This window comes from Hippocampus bargibanti, linkage group LG11 (assembly GCF_051943395.1).
Source record: "Hippocampus bargibanti isolate YZ-2025 linkage group LG11, ASM5194339v1, whole genome shotgun sequence".
In the NCBI taxonomy this organism is placed as follows: Eukaryota; Metazoa; Chordata; class Actinopteri; order Syngnathiformes; family Syngnathidae; genus Hippocampus; species Hippocampus bargibanti.
Genome location: NC_142744.1, coordinates 17,687,560 through 17,713,327, shown reverse-complemented (window position 1 = coordinate 17,713,327; position 25,768 = coordinate 17,687,560). Strand labels below are relative to the sequence as shown.

Genomic DNA, 25,768 nt, shown 5'->3' with positions numbered 1-25,768 from the left:
TGGGAGTGGAAAGATAGTGAGCTATCGAGGATGACACCCAGGCTCCTGACCTGAAGGGCGGGGTACACGGTAGAATTGTCAATGGTGAGAGAGAAACTGTTTGCTTTGTGAAGGGTGGATTTAGTACCGACAAGGAGAAGTTCAGTTTTTTTGCTGTTTAGTTTGAGGAAGTTATGGGAAAAACAGGATTTCATTTCTGAGACGCAAAGTGTAAGGGGTGCAGGTGGAAGAGAGGCGTCGGGTTTACTGGAGAGGTAGAGTTGGGTGTCATCCGCGAAGCAGTGAAAGTGAATGCCAAAATTGCGGAACATATCGCCAAGGGGAAGAAGGTAATCAAGAGAAGGGGCCCGAGGACAGACCCTTGGGGCACACCAGGAGACACAGGAGAGGACCGTGAAGTGAAGGAGTTAATTTGGATAAATTGTGAGCGGCCAGAACAGCAACAGAATGATGCACCGCGGCACAAGTGTGTCCATGTTTGGCTTTGGTTGCTAAGTATCTGAATGGGAAGTAGCCTGGTGACTTTTCTTGTTTTGGGAATTAAGTAGGCTTCACGATTGCAACGGAGGGACATCTACCGGTAATTCTTCTTTCCACCTTATTTCAGCTGACTTATTTTGAAGTGATCAATAGTCAATCAAAGGGCACATATTGAAGAGGTCACCCAGTCATATCATCACTGAGTGAGAAGTGAACCAAACTCAGGCAAGTGTACCACTACATCATGATTGACTAGAATAGAGTAGACTAGACTAGACTAGAGTAATCCCCCCCCCCTGAAAAAAAACCCTACAAGAGCAAAACAGGCGTTGGGGGAAAGAGTAATCACGCAAATAAGATGATCATGAGAACAATGCAAAATGTGATGTTGGAATTGGAGACATTGGCTCTTAACCTTGCCAGGATTTCTCCCAAAATGTCTTTCAATTAATGTACACGGCTTACGTTTTTAAAACTACCCTCATCCATGTTGGCTTTTATTTTCATGTGCAAAATCTGTTCATATAAACTCTTTGAGAAACAATGTTCAAAAAGTTCTCCCCTCCTTCTCCTCATGTAATATGCTGGTCCTCCTTCCACTAGCTATACGGGCAGGCCTGAACAGCACGCCGACCTGCAAAACTTACTGAAAACATCTGAAACACCTGGCAGCAACCCCTCTATTCCTGAAACTCAAAAACGATTGGGAGTGGGGAGGGGGGATCAGGTCTGTTCACTACATTGTGCAGTGCAGGAGAAATGTTTTGTATGTTTTGTTATCATAGCTATTACTACCTTAACCCCAGGTTAAACCTACCACTTCATCAACATTGGATCATCTTACCTATCTGCTGCGTCTTGTTCTCGCTGAATCGCAGATTGATGCCGTTGGAGCACTTGGAAGCGGAACCATTTACATACAGGTCACCGTTTCTCTTGATGGAGCTACTTTTGTTGGAGAGCGGCACAAAAGTAGGGTCCAGGTCCATGATGAGCTGGTTGAGCTGATCAATTGAGTTGTCAATGTCCATGGTAAGAGATTTGAACTCCTCATCTCGTTTGGTGTTATTGTTGTTATTGTTGAGTGTTGCTTGCTCCTTATCTGAACCGGTGTCTCTCAAAGCGGAGTCCTGCTGCTCCAACGTCAGGCCGTCTTTGGGTGAAGTACACCTTTGTTTGTTCCCTTGGTACCGTTCTGCATCCTTTCCATTCTCTGGCATGCGGAGTAACTGTTGTGCCGCAACCATCTGTTGCTGGCGGACCCAGGACTGTGTGGAATAGCTTCCCTGTCTGTAGACATGCTGCTTTGGCCCAGGAGCCCTGCTGAGCTTGGATGGAGTCACGGAGTTGCTCCCAGAGCCAAGATGGCCCCTCCTGGCATCGCCATACTGTCTCTCATAGTCCTCCATGGGAGAAGGTAGCGGGTGATGAAGGTGAGTCTGGCTATGGATTTGCTGCTCCTCTCCCCCTGGACTCCCAAAGCCATCTGAGAGGAGGGAGTTCTGGCTGCTTTTATGGCAGGATGACGACAGGGTCCCAAAGCTGTCCACGCTATACAGATCCTGGCCTGCAACGACCTCATCATCCAGGATGTCTGTTTCCCTCTCTCGAGGACCTCTCAAGGGATCGCCATCCATGTGCACGTGAGCTGGAATTATTTGATGGATGTCCACTCTTGGGGCTGGATCATCCATCTCCTCGAGGGAGGGGTCCTCCACTCCGAAACCACTCAACAGCTGTTTGAGCTGGACTTTCTCCTGCTGGCTGGGGCCTTGGTTGGAGCGGACGGTGGCAGAAGTAACGGCGGTGGATGAAACAGTAGGTCTGTCTGTCCAGAGGGAGTTGCTAGACAGGCCTGAGTCACTGCTGACAGAGAGGGCGTGATCGCTGTGGTCGGGACTGGAGGTGGTGGATGTGGTGCAGGTCCCCTGACCTAGTAGGGCCTCTCCTGCGTTGGGGGTCTTCTTGGTAACAGCTTTGTCTTGGCTTAGGCTTTGGGAGCGTAGGACTGTGAAATAGGAAACAAAACGTTTTAGGGAAGTGAACGCTTTTAACTTGTTCAAGGATTATTTTTGGGGGGGTAGTGTTTCTGTCATCATCAGAGATTCACGAACGTCCCAGTCCACTGAGCCTGACTTCAGTTTTAAACTCTAGTGTACCCTGAGAGATCGTCAGGTGTGCCATGAGAAACTATTCAATGCCCCTTTGTCAAATGTAAAATTTTACAAACATTTATTAATCATTTTCTGCCAACATTATGTCATTGTCCTGTGTTCGTGCTGAAAAGGCCGGGAGGGTAATTCAATATTCGTACGTGTGGCAACACGGACGAATATTTCCTCTTTCCTACGACATGGTTCGTGGTGTGCCGCAAAAAAAAAAAAAAAGTTTGAAAAGCACTGTACTAAGCGAACCAAGGTTCCAATTCACCCTTGAACATGAAAAGAATCAAAATTTTACTCATAATCACAATTATTGGCCATGTATGCAAGAAACACACCAGGAATTCACCTCCGTTCAAGACTTACAAGACAGGATGAGTTGGTTTGTGGGGCATCATATTTGTGGTTGTACCTCTTATTATTGTCATTGGAATCCTACCTGGCAATGTTTTTTTTTTACAATTTGACCAATCATGACTTGCTGTGAAAATTGCCATTCATTCACAGTCATGGGGAATGACCATCTCAGCAAGTGTCCCAAAAACAGCAAAAGTTTTCAATCAAACGTCCCTTGAGTTGTAGCTTGATTGTTATTTCAGAAAAAGAATGGCTTTAGCGAGCCGAAAAGCTGGTAGCGCGTGACAGACGAATGTCAGATCCCTTTTTTGAGACACCTGGCACTGATTTAAAATTATGTAATCATTTTGCACTTTGTTTCTTTTGTCGTCACAACAACTCTTTGCCTCCCATCAGGCATTCCAGGGAGAAAACAAAACACCCTTGAATCCTAATGCTCAGATTATATAACAAACCTGGAGTGTCTTCTGTGTGTCAGACGGCTGCGCGTCTTGACCTCTACATTCCACTCCCTGCTTTGATCAAGCCACCCTTCTCCCGCCGACTGCCCCTTGACCCTTGGCATATGTCCAAACAACCTCTTTAATTTTCGAGAAGCACATGAGAAGCACATGAGGTCGGTCATTTGTGGCCGGGCCGAGTCACCATCCATCACTCTAAAAACATTGGGAGCAATGCTCGAAGAATTCAGTCTCACTGCTTGTTTGACTTTATAATTCCACTGGGGAAACCAAAGCCATACTTGACTCACTTGATCTATCGCCTTAAGTTTGAGCTTTTGCCTCACACACTGACCACATCTAAATACCAGACATTGAATTGGATTTTTAGATTGGATATGCCTTTATTAGTCTCACAGTGGAGAAATTTACATTTCACAGGAGCAAAGTGATGAAAGGAATGAAAGTAGAAAAAAAAATACATGAGACATGCATACAGACAGACATGCATTATAATGCTCAACCCCAACAACACCCCCCATCCCCACACTCCTGCTGCTGCTCCAGTATGTATGACTTACCCCCCACATGCACAGACACACTGGTGGGAACCTGCATCCGGCCTTGCAAAACTAGCTCGGCTCAGGCCTCCTCGCGCAACTTTCCAGTAAATCCCTCTCGTAACATTCCAAGCAAGGTGCAAGAAGCTTTACAGGCAGATGTTTGCCCCTCTTTGCTGAACCTCACTTCCCTGTCATTTCACCCTCCCGAATACTCCTACCTTTTCCGCAACATGGAGGTGGGCAGGCATGAGGATCCACATCTCTTAAGAAGTTGATGAAGAGCAGAGGCCATGCAGAGAAATTGCTTTTTCTTTGTTGGATAATGTTCAGGGTCAAAATCGCTGGAGTTCTTTCTCCAGCAAGAAGGTGAGTGTGTTTGCACTCCACAGAGGGAGTGTAAAAGGTGGTGGGGGGCTCCACATCTCCAAAAAAGGGCAGAGGAATGTAAACATGAGAGGCGGGGCTTAGGGAAAGAGGGTTAGGGGGGCAGGGGAAAAGGCTGTAACCAGACCTCCTGCCCTGCATCAGAGAGACTACCCCAATGGGGGTGGGGGGGGGGGGGGTGCTAAAGGATCACAGAATGAAAACAACATTCTTTCCTGCCGACTTTTCACTCTTCAGAAAGCTACAGTACTTTTTAATTAAAGCGTTTTATCCTCCACTCTTCACAAGAAGCGGCATCCTGGTAGTTGTCCTCTTCCTGCTTGTGTGTCATTAAATAACATTCCTATCATCTTCCTGTGTACAATATCGTCAAGAAACAGATGTGGCCTATACTCAATTATGGGGTTCTGGAATTATGTTTGACCTTCATTATGGATTGTCGTCTTCTACTTTTCCTTTGATGTGCTGTGTCAAAAAGATGCAATGATTACCAGAGAAATATGTTGACGTTAGTTTGTACTTGTTGTTCTGAATGCTTCTTGTGTAAAAAGATATTATTCAAAAAGGAGGATGCTGTTGATTTCAGGACAAAAGATCATAAAAAGGCGTGACATATCGTGTGTTGGACGTTTTTAAAATATTCTATTTCCCCAGCTTAAAAAGTTGCATCTGAGTTAATTATGTGACATATAAATTGATTAAATTGTGCTTTTGATGGACTCTATCAATTAACTTCCACAGCTGCAATTTTAATATTGCTTCCCACTATGTGCTCATTGTGGATGTCGGTGGCCGTGCACTTTCAATGTTTAATTTACACTGAACTCATAAGTAATAATTACTTCTGCTTTCCAGTTATGAGGTTTGGGGCTTGATTCTAGGCTGCATGTTTTCCCACATTTAAAAACCACACGTGTTATGTTTATTAAAGACTGTCACTTTTCTTTTCGTGAGAATACTCATTTGTCTGTGTGCCCTGCAATTGACCGGCGACATTACCAAGGTGGACCCTATTTCCTACTGAAATTGAGCTTGAAGAGCCTCAATTTGTTGGCAGCAATTATTCTATTCAAGTGTTCATCCAAATAAATGAATAAATAAATAAATAGTTCAATAAACTAAGTCGGTTTGAGTGGAAAAATATGCTGTAGAAAATAAATGGACATAACTTGACAATACTGTTCAGCTACTCAATGTTCCGACATACATTTTGCACACACTATCTTATGTTTTGGTGATGAAAAGATGATTTTTGAAAGGGACCTTTGTAAGATAAATGTGCTTGGTTTGGCTTGTGTTGAGAGTGGGTCACCAAGTAGTAAACGTGAAAATAGGAGTCCCAAGATGAAACCAGTTCGGAATTCCTGAACGAGAAATATGACGCCAAAATTGTATGTTGTCTCGTCGCCTGTGGTCAGCTCCAAAATCATCCACAAGTGCCTTATAGCCGGCTCTTTATGAGGAAGTCTGATCTACCACCAAATATAGAATGCCTTTGGTCTCAGATTCCGATAATCTCAATACCCGAGTGTCAAAAATTTTAACACTTGGCTTGGGAATGCCAATCCTTCCCATTTCCTTCCACTCTGAGACCATAAAAAAGTAGTGATTAAGCAAAATGAGAGCATTGTGAAGTTGTCAAGTAAAATGAATGGCCAATTTTGACTGTATACTAAACAGTTTTGGGGCAGGGAACACTTAATATTTGCTTGACCCCATTTAAATTAATAAAGTAAATTAATAAAGTGTGACTATCTTATATTATATTATAATATAATTATAATAATATAATATAATAATAATAATAATAATAATAATAATAATAATAATAATAATAATAATAATAATAATAATAATAATATAATTATAATATTATTATATTATTATATTGTCTCTATGCTGTCATATTATTTGTTATTTAGTTTTTTTTTTTTTTCTTTTGACTTCAAGACGGCGCCGCGAGAGTGGCTGCCTTTCCAGCAGCTCATGTATTTTGTTTTTCTACTTTCATTCCTTTCATCACTTTGCTGCTGTGAAATGTAAATTTCTCCACTGTGAGACTAATAAAGGCATATCCAATCCAATCCAATCCAATCTTTGTGTTCCCTTCTCAGGTTTTCTATCTTAAAGGACAACTGACACCATTTTTTTGTTTCCTAACTGACATCAGAAAAACGTTTTATAGCATCTAAAATACCCAAAACACGCAGGCTGATATTTTTAGTCATATGCAAAAACACCAATAAAAATCACTTAAAGTGTCCCAAAACTGCCACGAAATGAGCTCGGAACTGGGCAGATTCAGAAAGCCCCGCCCCCTTGTTCGTGACATCGCTATTGGTCACACACTGCCTTGCTCCATAATCAAAACAATGGCTTCAGAGAGTTCAGATTCCGAGATGATGCTTTCTTGTTACTCATCCAGTTATGAATATGATTCAAATAGTTCTGAAAAAGAAAGCATAAATGTTTGCAATCGATTAAAGAAGCCCTTCCGTATCAATTGGAGCCGTCTGGACCCAATGTCGCGCCCAGAAAATGTACAAGATGGCGCACAAGCTCCGTTGGAAATGGGCTGATTTGTCCGCTGGGAATTTGTGTAAACTTACACCTTCTTTATGCGTGTTACCGCAATTGGCGGCGACACACAACGATTCACCATCGCGTTATTTATGTAGTTTTCCTTCTAATTTCGCGATCAACAGACAAAAAAAGTACCCAAAATGCATTGTGTCACTTTCTCGGTCACGGGCGTTCCCTCCGTGACGTCACTTAGGGCATCGTCATCAACTCGAAAAACAAGACTCCCGGAATATTCAGCGCGAGTCAGTGGAAGTCATTTGAAGTGATTTGACAAATTATGGACTTGTCCGAATGTGTCGGTTGTCCTTTAAGTGTGTCTTCATTATGATTACGAGTTGGCATCAATTAGCGGAAGGATACCTTTAAATACCAACTTCCTGCAAGGTTATCTAGCGGGTGTTAAAAGAGGGGGAAAAAGTACAGATTAATTATTCTCCTTTAATAACCAACTTCCAACCATTTCCAGCTGTTAGCGGCCAACAAATATGCCATTTTGTCAGTAAACACACTCCAAGCTCCTTTTAAATCTCTCTTTCTTAATTCACACCTAGTGATAAACACACATTGGGACTGAATGGAGGAAAAAAAATGCCATTGTAGTAAGTGGGTTCTTTCTCCCCGCCTCGACACACACCATTTTAGCATGTTTGTGGCAAACCGTTTTAGACTTCGGGCCGTGTCGATTTGGAGGCTGTCAAAGAAGGGACGGCATGTTTACTGCGCTGCTGGGAAGAAGATGTCGAATTCCCACAAAGTCCCGCTCAGATGTAGTGTTTACATGAGAAAGCAGGGCTGTAAATATCCCACATGAATGCTCCAGAATCAAGTGGCGAGTGGGTCGGTTAGAGGTGGCTGCGGTTTTGTTCATATTCTGCTCTTTCCATATTTTTATTGAAGGAATAAACCTTTATGTGAGGATAAGACAGGTCATTTTCATCAAACCTTCAGAAAAGCATCCAATGACTCATGGGAATTGGGTGGATCTGTATCTATTCTGGGAGGCTGTTGTGAATGGCGCGGTTGCGTGGAGGGCAGTGACCACACAGAGGACAGCACGCCGCCAGCCTCTGACTGCTGAAGCGCTACAGAGGGTGTGCAATGGTTCAAGCGCAACTATTCATTTGATGGAACAACAAAATAGAAATGCCCTGAGAACTCAAGTCCCTGCCTTTGAAGCCGGCGCTCACATTCTTTACAGCAACACTCCTCCCTTTGACATGATAGAAGCCATTGTACATAAGTTAATTTTTCTTCTCTTTGCCATCCATCCACCCAACTTAGCTGATTTCTGGGCCAGAGGCAGGATACACCACAAAGCACCAGCAAATCGAAGGGTACATATAGACAAACATGAAATCACACTCATATTCACACCAATGAAGAATGTATAAAATGGTGGAATACCCGGAGAAAATCTACACAAAGCCAATCTGGAACAGGCAAACTGACAAAGGCTGGCGCAGAGATTCAAACCAAACCTCAAAACTACATCACACGCAGGCATGCTAACCAGGAGGTAAATTATGTTTGAAAACATTTTGAAAAAAATTAATTTACAACAGATCCTTTTCTTACAGACAATGGCTTTTTCAGTTGTTCAATTACCTTACATGTTTCGGCGTATATTTCTGTCTTTGTCACGGATGTTGTTGTGACGCGCCTTTTTCAGCTAACCCGCACAAGTCATCTGTACACTTGATGCTAAAAGCTATTAACCCAGCTAAACAGATCACAATTGATGAACTAGACACAATTATCACAGAGAAAGGACCTCCAAGGGACCATTCCTCAAGATGGTGAAAGAAGCCTATGTTCCTCATCAAGTGTTTAATGCTGAGGAAACCGGACACTCCATTCCACCATTTTATTTACCTTCACAAAGGTAAATAAAATGAATTTATTGTACAGTACAGTTTATTTCTTCAATCATAATACTATAGCACATTTATTATACGTAAAATATGGTATATTTTGTGTACTTTTAAGGCTCAGAAAATTAGAAAGTAGAAAATTATGTTTTATGGGGACCTGGGAACGGATTATTCTCATTTTAATGGTTTCCTATGGGAAATTAATTTTTGGAATAAACTCTTTTCGCCTTACACACTCTGTCTGTCTGGGAACCAATTAAAATATTTTGGAAGAACAAACAAACAAATACAAATGAGTGGAGAATAAGAAACATTGGATGTTTAAGGATGTGCATATATAAAATAGTCAGTAACGATGAAGGTATGTTTGGTCAGAGGAGTACTTACATGCTCCAGTACCTTCTGCATCATACATGTTCTGGTACGAGTCCCAGCGCATCAACGGGTCGGCGGTATTGTAGTCCACAGTAACGTCCATGCCGTTATGCCATCTGTCAGCACCTGAGGCCAAAAGAAACATCAAATCTTGCGATGACGTCCCTTCAGTACAATTTAGGGAATGCTGTGCCGTAACCCCCCTGAAAATAATAACACAAAGAGCAATGCAAAAGTCATCAGATCCAATGTGTTCATATCTAACATCCATATGTGCAGTTCCCATGTCCTAAGAGATTTATTTATCTTAGACATCATAAGAAAGCTGTATTTCATATGCTTGGAGCCAGACGATCCATCCACGTCTGACACAGGGAGCATAAATCTCTTCATTTCAACAGACAAAGGACTTTAAGATAAGACAAGATAAGAAAAGCTTTATTTGTCTCACAAAGGAGAATTCCCCAATTTATAGCAGCAAAATTATGAAAGAGAGTAGAGGAACAAAAAGTAAGCATATTAAAAATGGATGAGTGGGGGTGAGTCCCTTTATTCAATAGCATTTGTTGTGTCAAATTGTTCACACTAGTATTGATTTAGCCTTTCAGGGACAGTGGTTATTTCAGTGGACGGCTTATCATGTTATCAGGTTCCAGGGTGCATGAAAAGGTTAAATGCTAGACGACAAGGGCAAAACAGATCGCTCTTTGTGACTTTTGCTCCATCAAAATAAATTCAAACCCTCCCAATCTTGCTTTTTTGGAGTGCCTTTTCATCAACATGAAACGGAATTGTCAGATTTATACCCAAGAAGTTTTCTTGTTTATTGAATTTATGCTTTAAACTACACAATTATTCACATGTACAAATTGGAAATAGAAGTTTGTCATAAATAAAGCAACCTGGTAAAAGCATTTTTTAAAAATGCCACTACAGTCATGAATGAATCTCATTATATTGTGTGTGTGTGTGTGTGTGTGTGTGTGTGTGTGTGTGTGTGTGTGTGTGTGTGTGTGTGTGTGTGTGTGTGTGTATACAGTGCATGCAGAGCACAAGCACACCCTTTTACTCTATATGGGCTCCAAGGAAGCACACAGTGGGCTTTTGGTACCTCTCTGTCATCACACACAGGACTACATCTGTCATTTCCCTTTTCAACATCCCACATCACTTTCTCCCCCTAGGGAGGAAGACCAAGGTGGTATGAACTGCCTGTTTTTTCTACATCAAGTTTGTTTCGTTAATTTGTGACAAAAGGAGCAATGGGCTTTGAAAAATGTTTTGGAAAAAGGCGGATTGAAAATGGTCTGGAAAGTTAACCCACAAAAGTCAAACAACAACATGTGTGACGTCACCAATGTTGTCAGACTTTGAGTTAGTGCGCATCTAAATGATTATGTTTTCACCTTTGGCTGCTATGTGTTGTATACCACAGAATCATGTCTACGAATGGCAGGGAGAAAAAGTTTGACAGTAATCATAGGAGAGGAAATGAAAACATTGCTGTGACATAACATTCATACTGGCAACAGTAGTAGGACAAGCTAGGGCCAGGGGTCGGGAACCTTTTTGACTAAGAGAGCCATAAAAGTAAAATATTTAGAAATGTTTTTCAGCGAGATCCACACGCACGCGCGCGCGCACATTCAAACGCTTGCGTGCGCGCGCACATAAAAACGCTCGCGTGCGCGCGCGCACACACACGCGCGGCGAAGTTACTGCTAGCTAGCCTGCACACGGGTCATAAGCTTCCACACTTGCTATCTGCAATCTACTTCTCGCAGAAGTATGTTGATGCTAACGTTAACATCCGGCTTGTTAAAATGTCACTGACATTCGACTGTTTCATCGATGGTATTGTTTCATTGCAAATTAGAATCAGAACATTTTCTCTCCTCTAATGCTCCGGTGCATTGACGCTGAAGTGCACAAGTTGGGCTCATTTAAAGGGGCGTTTACCTGTTTCAACATGACGGCCACTATCATCCAATCAAAATTGCGTTTTCCGCAAACTGCAGCCCCAACGGGAAATGAACGGCAAAAAAATCGACAATATGTATTATAATATGTAATATTTATCGGCGAGCCATATGCAATCATCAAAAGAGCCATATATGGCTCGCGAGCCATAGGTTCCCGACCCCTGAGCTAGGCTGTTCCTTACTTTTAAAACAGCCATGAGGCATCTTTAAATGAGTTGATTGACTTTTTTATTCTTATTGAGCTGTATGACATATGTATGATTGAAAAATATATATTTTCGGCACTTCAGAGTATAAGGCGCATCTTTAATGTATGTAATGAATGCCTGTTTTAAAATTGTTTTCCCAGCTAGGGCATTATAAGGCACACAAAATAGAAAACAGTAGGGGATACAGTTGCATTATGCATCCACTAGGTGGAGCTACACTAAAGGAATAAAATACAATACAATACAGCATTATTCATAGAGCGCTTTCAAAACATCTGCAGCTGTCACAAAGCATTTTTTTCGGTGTATAAGGGGCACCCCCAATGAATGGTGTATTTTCATACGTTTTCCACATGTAATACGCACCGGAGTATAAGGCGCACGTTCAATGAATGAAAAGTCTATGTATAATATCTAAATCTAAATATGTTTTCCAAATATAAGGCACACCTATTACAATGCGCTATGGTAGAGGCTGGTGTGACGCACTCCTTCTTCTACAGGGCGAAATGGAGTCGGTGGCTGACAGTCTTTGCGAGACCTGGTGTGGCTCAATATTACTACACCTATAAGGCGCAGGGTCATCTTTTGAAGAAATTCAAGGCTTTTCGGTGTGCCTTATGCACTGGAAAATGCAGTAGTACATCCAAGAAATCTGAATATTGATCCATGCGGAAGGCAACTGAAAATTCGAAGGAATGCTGGAATGATTTTAGGTGCACCTTACCATGCAGAAAATAGGGTGCTTTTTTAAAAATTTGAGCTCAACTTACCAGGAATCTTTTCAGGTCCTTCTGAGAAAACCAATTCCACTTTGCCGTATTCTGGAAATCTGGAATCTGAAACATAACACAATGATGTCATGAGCACGAAAGATCAGTCTTTTGTTTTTGGGATTGAGTGTGTGGAGAAAATGATTGGTTTTAACATGCCAAAAAGTTAACGTTAAACCCATTGTGCTCCTTCATAAAAAGATGAATTGTGACTTCCTGTTTTTTTTCCTCATTTTTGTTGATTTTTTTACCTTTGTTGGCTGCTTCCATGTCCTCTTTATCAAACATCATCTTATAGCCCTGCAGAGCTCCAGTGTGGAACTGCAGCCTAAAAATCACCTCACGCTCTGACGAAACCTCACTCTTGTGATAACATTTAATCTAAAACGGGAACAAAGAAAATACGGCTCTGTAATGCCAAACCGAAATAGAATACTGATGTTATTCGTGTATACAGTGCCCAGCTTATTTTCCTGACCATAATGTCTCCTTTGAGAAGCTGGGCAGGCTCTAAAGTGACGCAGATCCACCCCCTGTGGCCTGGGCCGATGTGACTGTTAAGGAAAAAGTTGGATTCAAAGAAATGTTAACAACTAAAATTGCAATTAACATGCGAGTGACTGCACGACTTACTAGATTCCAGATGAATACACTGCTTGCATTCCCTGGTAAATTTTGATGTAGGGTCGACAAACTGCAAAAAACAAAAAAGACACCATGAATGTGTAAAAATTAGGTTGCTTTAATTAATAACATTTAATAATATTTTGTATTTGACAGCATATACCTCATAGCTATTGGCTACCATGGCCAGTGCCTTCACGGTTTGATTAGTTTTACTTTGTATTGGCTATATTTCACTTTGGTTAACTTACCGAGGCTCTCGGCCAAAAGTTTGGAAAACAATCACAATCTTATCTCATCTCATCTCATCTCATTTTCCGTACCGCTTATTCCTCATTAGGGTCGCGGGGGTTGCTGGAGCCTATCTCAGCCGTCTACGGGCACGAGGCGGGGGACACCCTGAATTGGTTGCCAGCCAATCGCAGGGCACACAAAGACATACAACAGTCACTCTCACACTCACACCTAGGGACAATTTGGAGTGGTCAATCTGCCTGCCATGCATGTTTTTGGAGTGTGGGAGGAAACCGGAGGACCCGGAGAAAACCCACGCGGGTCCGGGGAGAACATGCAAACTCCACACAGGGAGGCCGGACCGGGACGCGAACCGGCGACCTCTGCACTGTGAAGCCAGTGTGCTAACCACTCGACTACCGGGCCGCCCAATCACAATCTTATGACTATGTATATAACTGGTGAAGCATCTTCGCAAACATGAATTTTGTTTGTCTGTCTTACGTTACCTTTCAGGCATATTCAAATAGTGAGTAATATCACTTTATTTTATTTTTCTTTTACGGCAGCTTGTATAGTGTTACACTTGCGTGACAGTTAAGGATGTTCCGTAACATTTCACTATTGTGTCCTTTTTATACTTGTTTGATAACTTCCAAGGGTAATTTTCTTTGCATGACAGATCAGCTCAAGAGGCCTCTTTGGCTGAATTTGCCCCAAATGTCGAAAGATTCCATGGTGTCCGAGCATGTGTGCAGGTTTAAAAGACTCTTATGTGCTCATGTCTGTGGCTTCTAATACTCTTTGAGGTACTGCACCACTATGTGGCAGACAACAAAAACAGACTTTTGACCTCCAGAGGACTCAAAGTCGGGGATTCCGTGGAGGATGATGCAGTGCATGAATAAAGGTGAGGCGTTGATCTTCACAGATCCGCTGAGGAGGCTGTTGAGGATCCAAACATACCTAAAAACACGTTGGTAAATCAAAGTTTGACTGACAAGCGTGCAAGAAAGATTTACTTCGTTTTCAGCTTCAACTCTTGGCACATTTCCTGGGTTACTGTTGTTTTAGGAGATTTTATTCAAATCAGCAAGTTATCAACATTCTAAAAATGATTGCCTGGATACAAAGTGTCTACTTCAAAACTAATATAACAATTCGTTTCCGAATTGTTTTTCAGCATTTTTGGCCACGACATTCATCAAGGAGGAGACTCTGCTGAGCGGTTAAGCCATTTTAGCAGCATGACTATGCCAGCACTGTTTTTGATTGGCAGGAATGTCGTGCCTTTTGACTGTCTTCGCTGGACAGATCTGGGGCGATTGTGCTTTTTTTGCACCTGTAATGGGTGGCATTTTCACCCCCCCCCCACACTTTGTTCAGTGAAATGGTCGGTTGCTGTTGGACAGTCTTCGGGTGGATGGATGTATGGCTTGAGGAGCCCGTGATGAAAAGAAAGAAATGTCAGTGCAGAGCGCCGATGCGTATGTGGAACTGTCACGGCTTGGAATTGAAGCGGATTTATGTGGGGCAGGAGATGTGAGACAATCTCTTTTAGTCAACGGATGCTTTCAACATTTAGCTTGTAGCAGACGTGCACATTCCACCATGATGTCCGTGATCCACTGGTAAAAATACGCTTTGATCCTCTCCTCTTTCATCTAGAACTGCTTCATGTAACAAAGAGGGTACAGAAAGTGCTGAAAAATGAATGACTTTCTGTGTCTTTGTGTTGTCATATTATTTGTTATTTAGTTTTTTTTTTGTTCTTTTGACTTCAAGATGGTGCTGCGAGAGTGGCTGCCTTTACAGCAGGTCCTGCATTTTGTTTTTCTACTTCTTCCTTTCCTTTCCTCTTACTTTCATCACTTTGCTGCTGTGAAATTTTAATTTCTCCACTCCAAGACTAATAAAAAGGCTAATCCAATGCAATCCAATCTTCAATACAGCCCCAGAGTCAAAATGTGGCCCTCTCATTCATATTGTGTTTGTGGAATATGAATTACAGCAGTAAAATCCACCCATTTAGGTCCAACTCAAGGGGCGGCCATTTTACCACTGTACTACATTACTGTCATTTGCATAGAACTCAGGAAACAATAAGTCATTGATAAGCATAAGTAAACATTTTCCAATATCCACTCCAATATCAGTATCATTTGATTGTGCTTATTATTTCATTTTACAGCAGAAAAGAAGAGTTATATTATTTGTATGCAATCGTAGTTTCATTATGAGGTCAGTGGTTGCTGGGTTAACTATTAAAAGAACCCTTTGGAAGCAATATAACATTTTTGGTAGATTGAGCTGGCTTCATTTCATAGTTGACTCTTCATTAATGAGACTGAAACAATATCAAAGACAACTTTGGCATCAGCGAAAGATGACATGTTTATGGTTCTTACCGCTTCTGTGAAGGGGTCATGAGAGCAGACACTTTATCATCGTAGTATTTCCTCATGGCGAAGCGGTCCAATGCCTGATCAGCACTTTGAGGAAATAGATGGTATGGGAGAGAAACAATTCATAAAACACTTGCAGGAAAGATGACTCAGATTGAAATTGTAGTGCCCTAGTAATTTAAGTGTGTTAACCCTGTCTTGTACAAGGTCAACACTGACACACATGCATACACATGCATAATGGAGACGAGTGAAAGTAAGCAGAGGGACAAGGGATTCCTGTAGAGAGGAAGAGAATGGCAGCTTTAAGTAAACAGGGAGGCGGAGAGGAGGCAGAGTGTACACAACTCAGCCATTCATGCATCCCTAAAACCAACAAGCGTGGTGGACCCTAGTGCCCCAAGGCCCCCACGCAAATCTATTCTTTTGTAAATCTGACACATTCTCTTCCTATCTCTTCCTACGATTTTTCTTTTCACGTTCACCTTTCCGATAGCGTCCTTTCAATCGGAGTCTTTCAAAATGACATTTCTGCAGCCGTATTTATTTACTAGGTTAGGGATAACAGGTAGAGTGGTCGTCACGCAATCCAGAGATTGGGGATTTAATCCATGTCCAACACTACCTTTGCGCAGTGCGCACAATGCTGAACCCCCAATTGCTCCTGATGCTGTATTTAAATGAGGAATAAGCGTAAAGCGCTTTGAGTACCAAAGGTAGAGAAGTGATAACACATTTAATTTGATTGTGGGATCCAAAGTGTGTTTGACCAATAATTTCCTATTTTTCCTAATTGTGCGTACGATGGAGAAAAATACATTTTCTCTTCGCCAAGCCTCACTGAGTAAACCAAGTAAAAAGAGTCACTGTGACTGTCAAAGTGGTATCATGAAAGTGACACCATGGCCGGCGGCTGTTATGGTACATTCGCTATTTTTTCTCTCTCTCAATCTGATTCATATCCTTCTATGTTGGGTGATTCACCATTGAAATTGTGTAGTTTTCTGTTTTTTCCCCTCCCTTCCGTGTCAGCCTCTGAATCAGATTGACCTTGAATTACAGAAGGTAAACAAACGACTTGACTTAGTGTGCGGTCCGCCGAATGAGTCACGATGCATTATTGTGGTTTGCTGAACGCCTACAGGAAGTGGGCAAACGATGACAAACGACGTTGAAAAGACAAAGAACACATTTATAGAAACAAATGAGCACTTACTTACCTGGCGGATACGTCTGTGAAATGCACAAAGGATGAAATGACAACGCCGATTCGCCCTTTTCCGCCCTAGATAACAGGACAAGTCATCATGTTAAAAAACATTGAGGTGCCTGCTTTAGAATCAGAATCAGAAAGCCTTTAATCATCCCACAGTTGGGAAATTTGCAATCTACAGCAGCACAATTAAAAGGGTTGGAGGTAAAAAAATGTTTTTTTTTTCCTTTCGGCTTTTCCCTTCAGGGATCACCACAGCAAATCAGTGTCCATCTTCAGAGGCTTGATTCGCATGTTTGTTTTAGCCCAGCTTGGGACCGCCACAAGAAGACATTGGCTTGTGTCCCCTTGTGGCTACAGAACAAGCAACTATATGAACTTAATAAAGATGAAGATGCTCCGTAAAGGGCAATGACAGAAAGGATAAAAGAAAAGAAAATACAGTAAAGTCTCGTTATATCGATATTCAAGGGAGTCCGAAAAAATATCGATATAACCGGGACTATCGATATATCCGACCCTGTTTGCATGTAATTTTCTCCGTGCGTGCATAGAAATAGTATCGATATAACCGGGACTATCGATATATCGGATATCGATATAACGAGACTTTACTGTAAAAGAAAAAAATGACAGAAGACTGAACTTTAGAACTGGACAAAGATGTTTCATAAAAAGAACTGTACATAGTGCAACATATAAAAATATAGCATGTATGATTTGTAACTGTATGAAAAGAATCAATCTGGGATGCTTTGTTTGGATTTCTCAACACCTTTTTCCGTATTGAAAAAGAATTCCCCCAATGTTCTAAATGAGATTTTAACAAATCTGTCATACAGGGGTATAAATGAATTAACCGTGGGAAAATTTCATTGGCTACAGTTGATGAGGCTATCGGTCCATGGAATGCCGGTATGAACTCCTTAATAAAGACCCCTAAATGAAAACCAAAGTTGCAAAAATTGCAGGAACATGGTGTGGACTCCCCAAAAAATCAACAAAATGTGAAAGCAATTACACTTTACCAAGAAAGTCAAATACTTAAATGTTAAAGCACTGTGTGTTTGGTATTTCTGAGGTTGGGGTCAGGGAGGAGGGGGGGGGTGAATGCTTACCCTGCAATGGATAACCACCACATGCAGTGGGTCCGCATTGAGCCAGCTCTCCATGGCTTTACAGATGGTGCAGATCTTATCTAGAGGCGGGGCATGCATGTCAGGCCAGCCAATTTCTAGAGTCTAAAAACACACAACAAAGTGTCATTAACCCCATTATGCAGATGTAATATGGCTTTTGTTGAGATTTTTGTCATTTGAAAAACATATCAGCTCCCTTCAAAATGTTTTTATATTTTTTTTACTGTTTTTGTTCATATATGCACCCCATTTCAGACGTTTTTATATATACTGTTATCCATCCATCCATTTTCTAGACCGCTTTGTCCTCATTCAGGTAATGGGGGGTGCCAGAGCCTATCCCAGCTGTCTTCGGGCACTCGAATTGCAGGGCACACAGAGACAAACAACCAGTCAATCTCACACTCACACCGAGGGACAATTTAGAGTGTTCAATCAACCTGCCATGCATGTTTTTGGAATGTGGGAGGACCCGGAGAAAACCCACAAGGGCCCGGGTAGAACACGCAAACTCCACACAGGGAGGCCGGACCGGGTCTTGAACTCACGACCTGTGCACTGTGAAGTCGGCATGCTAACCACTCGACTACATGCCTGCCCTATTATTTTAACTTAAAAATGCACTCGCCAATGTAATAAATTCCTGTTGATCCAGGCGCAGGAGGACCTTGGTTTACGTTCCATTGCGACATTAACACAAATTCATACTAATGTTGTAACGTACGAAAAAAAGAAGTCAGGCGAATATTCATCTGAGAAACACACAATATATACAAAACAAACAAATGATTAACATTGTTATGGCAACCAATATATCTGAGGTTGCTGCATGAAAATGCCCTTTATGCGTCGTTAGTAACCTAAAAAAACAGCATCAGCAAATGTGGGCCTCGCTTACACCCCATCATGTGGTAACACACGTCTCAAAAGTGTACCTTTGGATTCATTCTTGACAGGTCATGTCTTTTCTCCGACAAGTTGATTATCTGTGGTAAACATAGGCATGTTCTTTTTAGAAATTGATTCTCGAAATGGTCTCAGCATCAAAAAAATAAATAAAAATCAGTACTTGGTCAACATTCATGCAACAGTGACATCAATGCAGTGTGCGCACTTTGATCCGAGGCCACAACGGCGACAACAAACCGTAGGTATGCATTATACTGACCAGGTAATTGTCGGCGTGCTTGGACTTGAGCATTCGTGTAACATCTTTCAGGTTGTGAGCGTAGATCTCTTCCAGGCATCCTCGTGGGAAGGACACGGCAATGATGCGCTCCGTGATGTATGTCAGGTCCAGCTCGTATCCCTCCTCCATGCTGAATGCGGCGCTCTCCTGTCACAAAAGGAATGATACCGGTGAGTCAGGGCCTTCAAGCCACTTCACACCATCGCCGCTTGCGACAGGTGACTTTGCCCGAGTCAATATTTGACGGTCAAAGTCCTCAGGGCCTGTCATTGTGTCCGAGTTTCTCACCAATATACATGGAGAACGATCTCAAAAACCAGATAGCGTGGAGAGTGTTTGCACAGTAACTGTCGTCAGCTTAACGCCACGAATAAGCAAAGCATCGGCTTGTTTATTTGAAAAGATTAATAGCATTTATCTCTGCCAGTGATTCTCAACCAATGCCTTCTTTGAGGTGCATTGTGGGAAATGATCACGTTTTATTCAATTGCTCCAAAAACAATTTTCTTTGCAAAAATGAAGGTATCTTGATTCAATTATCTAAGTCAATGACTTACAATGCGAGACGTAACAAACAAAATGATATTCTATTTAATAGCAGAAAATATCTACTCTGGTACCCGTACCTCTGTAATTAATTTGTTCTGGAATACAAATGTCCTCTAGAAAATATTTTCGAGAGGCGTTTTCCATGTAAATGCCCTACTCTGTTCCAAGCACCAACCAGCGCCTAAATTCAGACATGTTTTTTCAAGCGTAGAAATGTATAAAAATATGTAACAGTTATATGTTACAATTAGATTATTGCGCAATAAATAAAAAGTGGGCTTAATGTAAAAAGCAAAGAATACAGTCAAGGATAAAAATGATGGTCATTTAACCTCCTCATTGTTTTATTTTTTTTTCTTTATTTTTGCATGCTGCATCGACTCCTCATTATCTATCTACACAGATAAAAACATACTGTATTGTTTTTCTTTCTTTGTTTTCATTGTATTATATTATAAAAAATGGTTACACATTTATTTTATCGAATGCATTACTAGACCTAAAATGTTTTCTCTGACTCACCAAGTTTTGATTATTTTAAAATGGAACTATTTCTGCGTAATAACAGATGTAGAAGTGAGCTGTATGCTTTGTTCTTTTGATTGACTGTATGGACCTGAGAAACCATAATAAACTGTAAATTGAAAAAAAGAAACATATTGTAGAAGCCAATGGGATGCCAGGATGATCCTCGGTAATAGCCAATGGCGTAGCAGCTAAAAGCATGTTTCATTCATAAAACTCAGACTGTCATCAATATTGTATTTTTACATATTTATTTTTTTTAAACAAGAGGGTACAGTTTTGCCTTTCGTAACTTCAAGGTTTTGTATAAAGAGACTTCCATAAGTAAAGGTACCCCTGTATTTGAAGCGCATTGGCTGGAGTGGACGGCAGGCTAGACTGAGTTTAAAGCCTGTTGACGTAATTCATGGATGACAAGACCTTGGCCAGACAAAACCTTGGACAAAAATACTCACAAGTTGTACAAATTGTTTCCCCATTATACAGTGCGAAGGAAACACCCGACAGCCGAGATGCATTTCTTTATTGTATTAACAGCTTTCCGGGGCAAATCCCTTATCTCTGTCCTTATTTCCTAACAATGAAAAAAAAAACTCTCTCACTGACACCTCCAGAGGATTTTTGGTTTCACATGAGGATTTCTGAGATTACATGGAGGTGGGTTTAAATCAAAATGTTTCCCAATGTGGGCAGTACACTCATGGCGAGGTCGTACGTCTGCGTTGTAGTCATCAAATCTTAAAACCTCCTTTGTGGTATTTTGATGTTCTCCACGGGTTTGAATGAGTTTTTTTTAGGCCCCCTGGATTTCTCCCACATTTCCTAAACATTGATGTGAAGTTCACTCCAGACTTGAAATTGCTCTTGTGAGTGAAAATATTTGCTCAGGGCTCAACAAACTTTTTTTTTGGTTTGAAAAGTTATTTGGTATGCTTTGAAATGTCGGGTCGAGCTCTACTATTTCCAACATTTCATGAGCGAGTATAAATAATGAACTCGTTGAGGCCAGTGACATTTCTTGCTAAAAGGATGTTTGGGACTTGATCCAAACATAAGCATGCAAAGAGTTTCATATTTCTAAAGGAGGCTAAATGATATTATCATCCTTATCATACGACCCTCTGATTGTTAACTGTGATTTAAACGATTGACAATCATGAACGTGTCTGAATGTGTCAATTGTGAAAACCCTGCAGGCTACATCCCGGCCACTTTGAAGGGGGCCCGAGAGGGAGCCATGGAGCTGTGATGTTTCAGCCGAGCGGAATGAAAGAGGCCATGTGTCTGAAGAGGTCATCGCTCGGGGAAACAGTGTTCGGTGAGTGTGCATGAAAGCCTGGCCAAGAGGTCCTTGGGGTATTGCTGAAACGAATGCCAGGGTTAGTCGATTTCCCTTGAAACTCTGCTGGGGAAAAAATGACGAATGGCAAATGAATGAACAGGCCGGTGTCCACCTATCTCCGGGGCAGTGATCGGGGTGGGAGGGAGATCTTTGTACTTTTTGGATGTTTCAAAGTGCTTTGCTAACTGAAGATGAGATTGAAATCTAACCAACACTTAAACTCTGTGCGACCTACAAATTGTGAAAGTCTTTGTTGATTTGGTGTGTCAATGAAATGCAGAAAATAATGATTTAAAAAGAAAGGTTGCTCAAGTCGTGCACTCCCAATCAATACATGACTACTATCAATCCGAAGTCTTGACAAACGACTTAGTTGGCAATAACACAACATCTCAACAACCTCAAGCTTACACATTTATCCATCCCTTTCGTTTAAAAAAAGCATCACTAAATTATTGTCACTAAGTCATAAGAAAATCAATTGTAAAATGGCAAAAATATACACGGTATGTCAGCTGGAAGTTTACCCGTTCCCAAAGCGAACCATTATGTGCAGTACTGCCTCAAACTTTCAGCTTTATCCAAGACCACCTCTCCCATTCATCAGCCAAACCAACAGGATCACTTGCCCCGGCACGCACTAAAGATAATTGCTCTTTAATTCGCTCCGACTGCTTTTGTTCTGGTATGAGGCACAAGATTAGCTCACAAAGGTAGACGAAGGAGCTCAAATCGTAAGGCCGCAAATGGCACTGTGAGAGCTGGCCTATCAAAGGATCCCAGCTCAGCACAGGTCCTCGCACCAGTGACAAACCAATCATAAAAATAGTAAGAAATAATGACACAAGTCTGCTCTGAACAAGCTGCGACAGGTTTATTAAGGTCAGGATGTTTGGGGGATTAGGGTGTGTCTCGCACACACAACTCTTACCCTGCAGGTAAAGGTTTGGATGGGGTGGGTTCTTAATCCTCACTACATACATCCAAAAGTGTAAAAATATTAAGAAAGTGAAGCATGATGCTGTAAAAAAGTGTTTGTGTAAACAAACCTCTTGTTAAGAGTGCTATCTTTCACCTAGCTAGTAATTTATTATGTAAGAATCCACATGCACAGCTGCCAACGTGAACAGAAAGTTATGATTCCAAAACTTTGGCAACACAGGTTGAATTGCGGCCGATGTTTATCATTTTTTGGAGTTCGTCGTAACGACAACATTGGCAAGAACTTTGCATACTTGGCTGTCCCAGTGAATGAGACTGGGTTGAATCGCACAGATGTTTGTTTGTGTCTGATTTTCCCGCTGGCGACATGTGTCGACAAGCTCACGGGCATTTTTTTTCCATCAGTCATGGCAGTGCGGTCATCAATTCAGAAGATTGTTTCTACATATTTGAAGAAACGCTTTGCATGAATGTGTCAGTCATGAATTGGGTTCAAATGGAATCTGGTGAGGCTTTTATTTTCATTATTTAAACAGCAGTTTTGTTAATTCATTTAATAAAGGGGATCCTCCATTCACAATAGTCCCAAAACGGTTTTTATGCTAATATTTACTTTGATTATATGATGACAGTGGGTGAATGGTTTTCGCATCGGCCTCACAGTGCAGAGGTTGTGGGTTTGTTCTAGGCTGTGGCTTTCCTGTGTGTAGCTAGCAAATTTTCCCCATGCCTGCATGGGTTTTCTCGGGGTACTTTGGTTTCCTCACACATACCAGAAACACGCATGGCAGACTGACTGAACACTCCAAATTGTCACCAAGCGTGCTCGTAAGGGCAAATGTTTGTTTGTCTCTTGTGTCCTGCGATTGGCTGGCAACCAGTTCAGGGTGTTTCCCGCCCACAGCCCGAAGACCAGCTCCCCTTGTGACGATCAGGTGAATCGGAAAATGGTTGGATGGGTGGATATACGAGGTTATAAACAGTGAGCAAATTGCTTTCTCAGTGGCATCAAGACATGGTGTTACATCACACAAAAGATCTGATACGCTGGCATAGGTGGTCTAATTTTTCTTTTCTCTGTTTATGACGTAGATGTCCTTTTCCTACAAATCTTTACTGTACTTCTGAATTTCTGACTGCGTTAACATGGGTTGGTGACATACTCAAGTGCATTTGGACTCAATTACAAATAATGTTGATGCTGCCACTCCATCTTAAGAACAACAAAGCAAATTGAGGAAATTTGACGTGTACTGTATGCTGCACATTTGCAAGTGGTAAAAAATAGGGCAGAAATGTATTGGACGAAGATGAAGCAAATCAACATTCACCAAGTAAATGTTCCTTGCGCTTACAACATTATGTGTAACCCGCACAAAATGGGCCTGGAAGCTTTTTAACCCAACCACCTTGGGAAAACTTGATCTAAATATGCCAAAGCAAAGGAGTCCAACTCCATTATCCTAACCCTCCAAAATATATTTAGTTTTACCATATAAGCAATTGACCGAGGGCTACATATTCCCCATTTGTGAGTTATACAGGGCTTTTTAGCCCAATTAAACGACAATTCCACTGTAAACGTCATGTAGGCAGACATATGAAAGCAATCTAAGGTTCCCCTCCACCCCCCACTACTTCAATCATTTAAAGTCCAAGCAAGCTGACATACGGTTGCATCAAGTATACTTGTTAGGCTTTAATGTGAGCTGTATCACTTGTTCACTGTGATGTTGTGAACACATGATGGCTCAAATCCAAAATGGTACGAATTACGAATTATACATAGAAAATGATCCCCAAATGATAAACAGGTGGCAGCAATGGCCTCATGGGCAAGCACTCGTTTTGAGGCACAGTGGTGGACAGCATCAAGTGATCTAATTTGGCTTCGCAAATTACATACTAGTAGGAAATGCCAGCGGCTGACTTGCACACCTTTTAAATCCTGCTGACTCGCACTTGAGTGTACAACCAAAAAGTGGGTAGCACGAGCATGAAACAAAAATTCTGATTTATTTTCAAGCGGAGTTGTTACCAATAAAACTGGACACCGCACTTTACACACAGAGTAATGTTTTTTTTAAGTGAACATCAACAGAAACCAGTGACCTTCTTTTTGCACCCTATAAAATAGTTCCAGTATTCGCACAAAGTAAAACACGGTAGTAAATCGTCTGATGCATCTTGCAAACTCTAAACAGACAAACGCATTGTCACATGATAGACAGCATGGGAATTTGTTTGAACGGTGTAGTGTTTTTTTTAAGGTGTAAACGGTCTTTCCTACATGGGAGGGTCGGCATAGGAGAAGCAGGAAGTTATCAGATAGCTATTTTTTTCCTGCCCGAATGCATTTGCACACCATCAACAGAACAAGTATCAGCATTTTGTTAAAATCTGAACTATAATTGCAATATTCAAAACTGTCATATCCAGAGTTTGACTTTAGAGCAGCGGTCTCAAACTCGCGGCCCGCGGGCCAACTGCGGCCTCTGAAAGAATATTTTGCGGCCCGCCTTGATATGAAAGATTAATGTTCGTGCGGCCCGCATGATTGATACGAATGAAACTTGTGTGTGAAGCTGAACAAGTAGGCAAGAGAAGCCATGTTTAGGACAGTTCATGTTCAATATTTTATTTATGTTAAGAAAGCTAAAGGTTAAAGAACTGTTAATACGGACATTTGAAACTGTATTAAAATAATTAGTTTGCCTGTGGTTTTCTCAGTCATCTGTATCAGCCTTATGATCATTATAATTATTTTATTTATTTATTACTTGTTAATTATTTTTTTAATTCATTTTTCCATGTATTCATTTAATTCATTTTTTGTGTGTTAAAAATAAAGATTTTGAGAACATTGGAATATTTTATCTGTGCTTTTCTTGTGGAAATGATGATGCGGCCCAGCCTCACCCAGTCTCTGCCTCCAGCGGCCCCCGGGTAAATTGAGTTTGAGACCCCTGCTTTACAGGGAAAAAATGTTGGCTCTTGAACTGGGTCAACACCTACGGCCCTCAGCGTACAATGCTTTTGGAGAACAACTCAGGTCTTGTAATACTTCTACTATTACTACTCTTCCTTCTGCAAAACTGAGTCTTCCTGTTTGTTAGGTCCAATTGCCTCTATTCTATTTGTGGAAAACCATCACATGTATGAGTGGGATTTTTACCTAGACCCTCCTCTTTAGGCCATTCGTCCATATTCGATGTGATTTCTGGCGATTGTGCTTTTTTGCGCCGATAATAGGCTGCATTTACACAGCCTCGCTTTGTTCAGCGGAAATGTCAGTGCTGTTGGACAGTCTGCGGATGCATGGCTTGAGGGAGCCCGCAATGAGAAGAAAGGAGTGTCAGTGCAGAGTGCCGATGCTTGTGTGGAACTGTCTCGGCTAGGAATTGAAGCGGATTTACGTGGGACAGGA

At 41.5% G+C, this 25,768-nt stretch overlaps 1 protein-coding gene across 4 annotated transcripts in view; it reads right to left on the bottom strand.

Annotated features, from left to right (window-relative positions):
- Positions 1-25,768, bottom strand: part of LOC148891825 (tensin-3) — a 48,217-nt gene that overhangs the window by 18,069 nt on the left and 4,380 nt on the right. For 3 of the 4 annotated variants that reach the window (XR_016116542.1, XM_089009136.1, XM_089009135.1), the window contains exons 2-13: positions 18,963-19,130; positions 18,730-18,780; positions 17,774-17,896; positions 16,663-16,727; positions 15,446-15,529; positions 13,891-14,003; positions 12,813-12,873; positions 12,658-12,733; positions 12,431-12,560; positions 12,180-12,245; positions 9,228-9,341; positions 1,325-2,488 (exon numbers count right to left, since the gene is read on the bottom strand). Coding sequence is in view for 3 of the 4 variants with exons in the window: in XM_089009136.1 (XP_088865262.1) it covers positions 1,325-2,488; positions 9,228-9,341; positions 12,180-12,245; positions 12,431-12,560; positions 12,658-12,733; positions 12,813-12,873; positions 13,891-14,003; positions 15,446-15,529; positions 16,663-16,727; positions 17,774-17,896; positions 18,730-18,780; positions 18,963-19,112 (2,197 nt within the window). In the remaining variant the exon portion in view is untranslated. Of the gene's footprint in view, positions 1-1,324; positions 2,489-4,220; positions 4,543-9,227; positions 9,342-12,179; positions 12,246-12,430; positions 12,561-12,657; positions 12,734-12,812; positions 12,874-13,890; positions 14,004-15,445; positions 15,530-16,662; positions 16,728-17,773; positions 17,897-18,729; positions 18,781-18,962; positions 19,131-25,768 lie in introns of those variants that run through there. The other variant, XM_089009137.1, reaches the window with a different exon arrangement.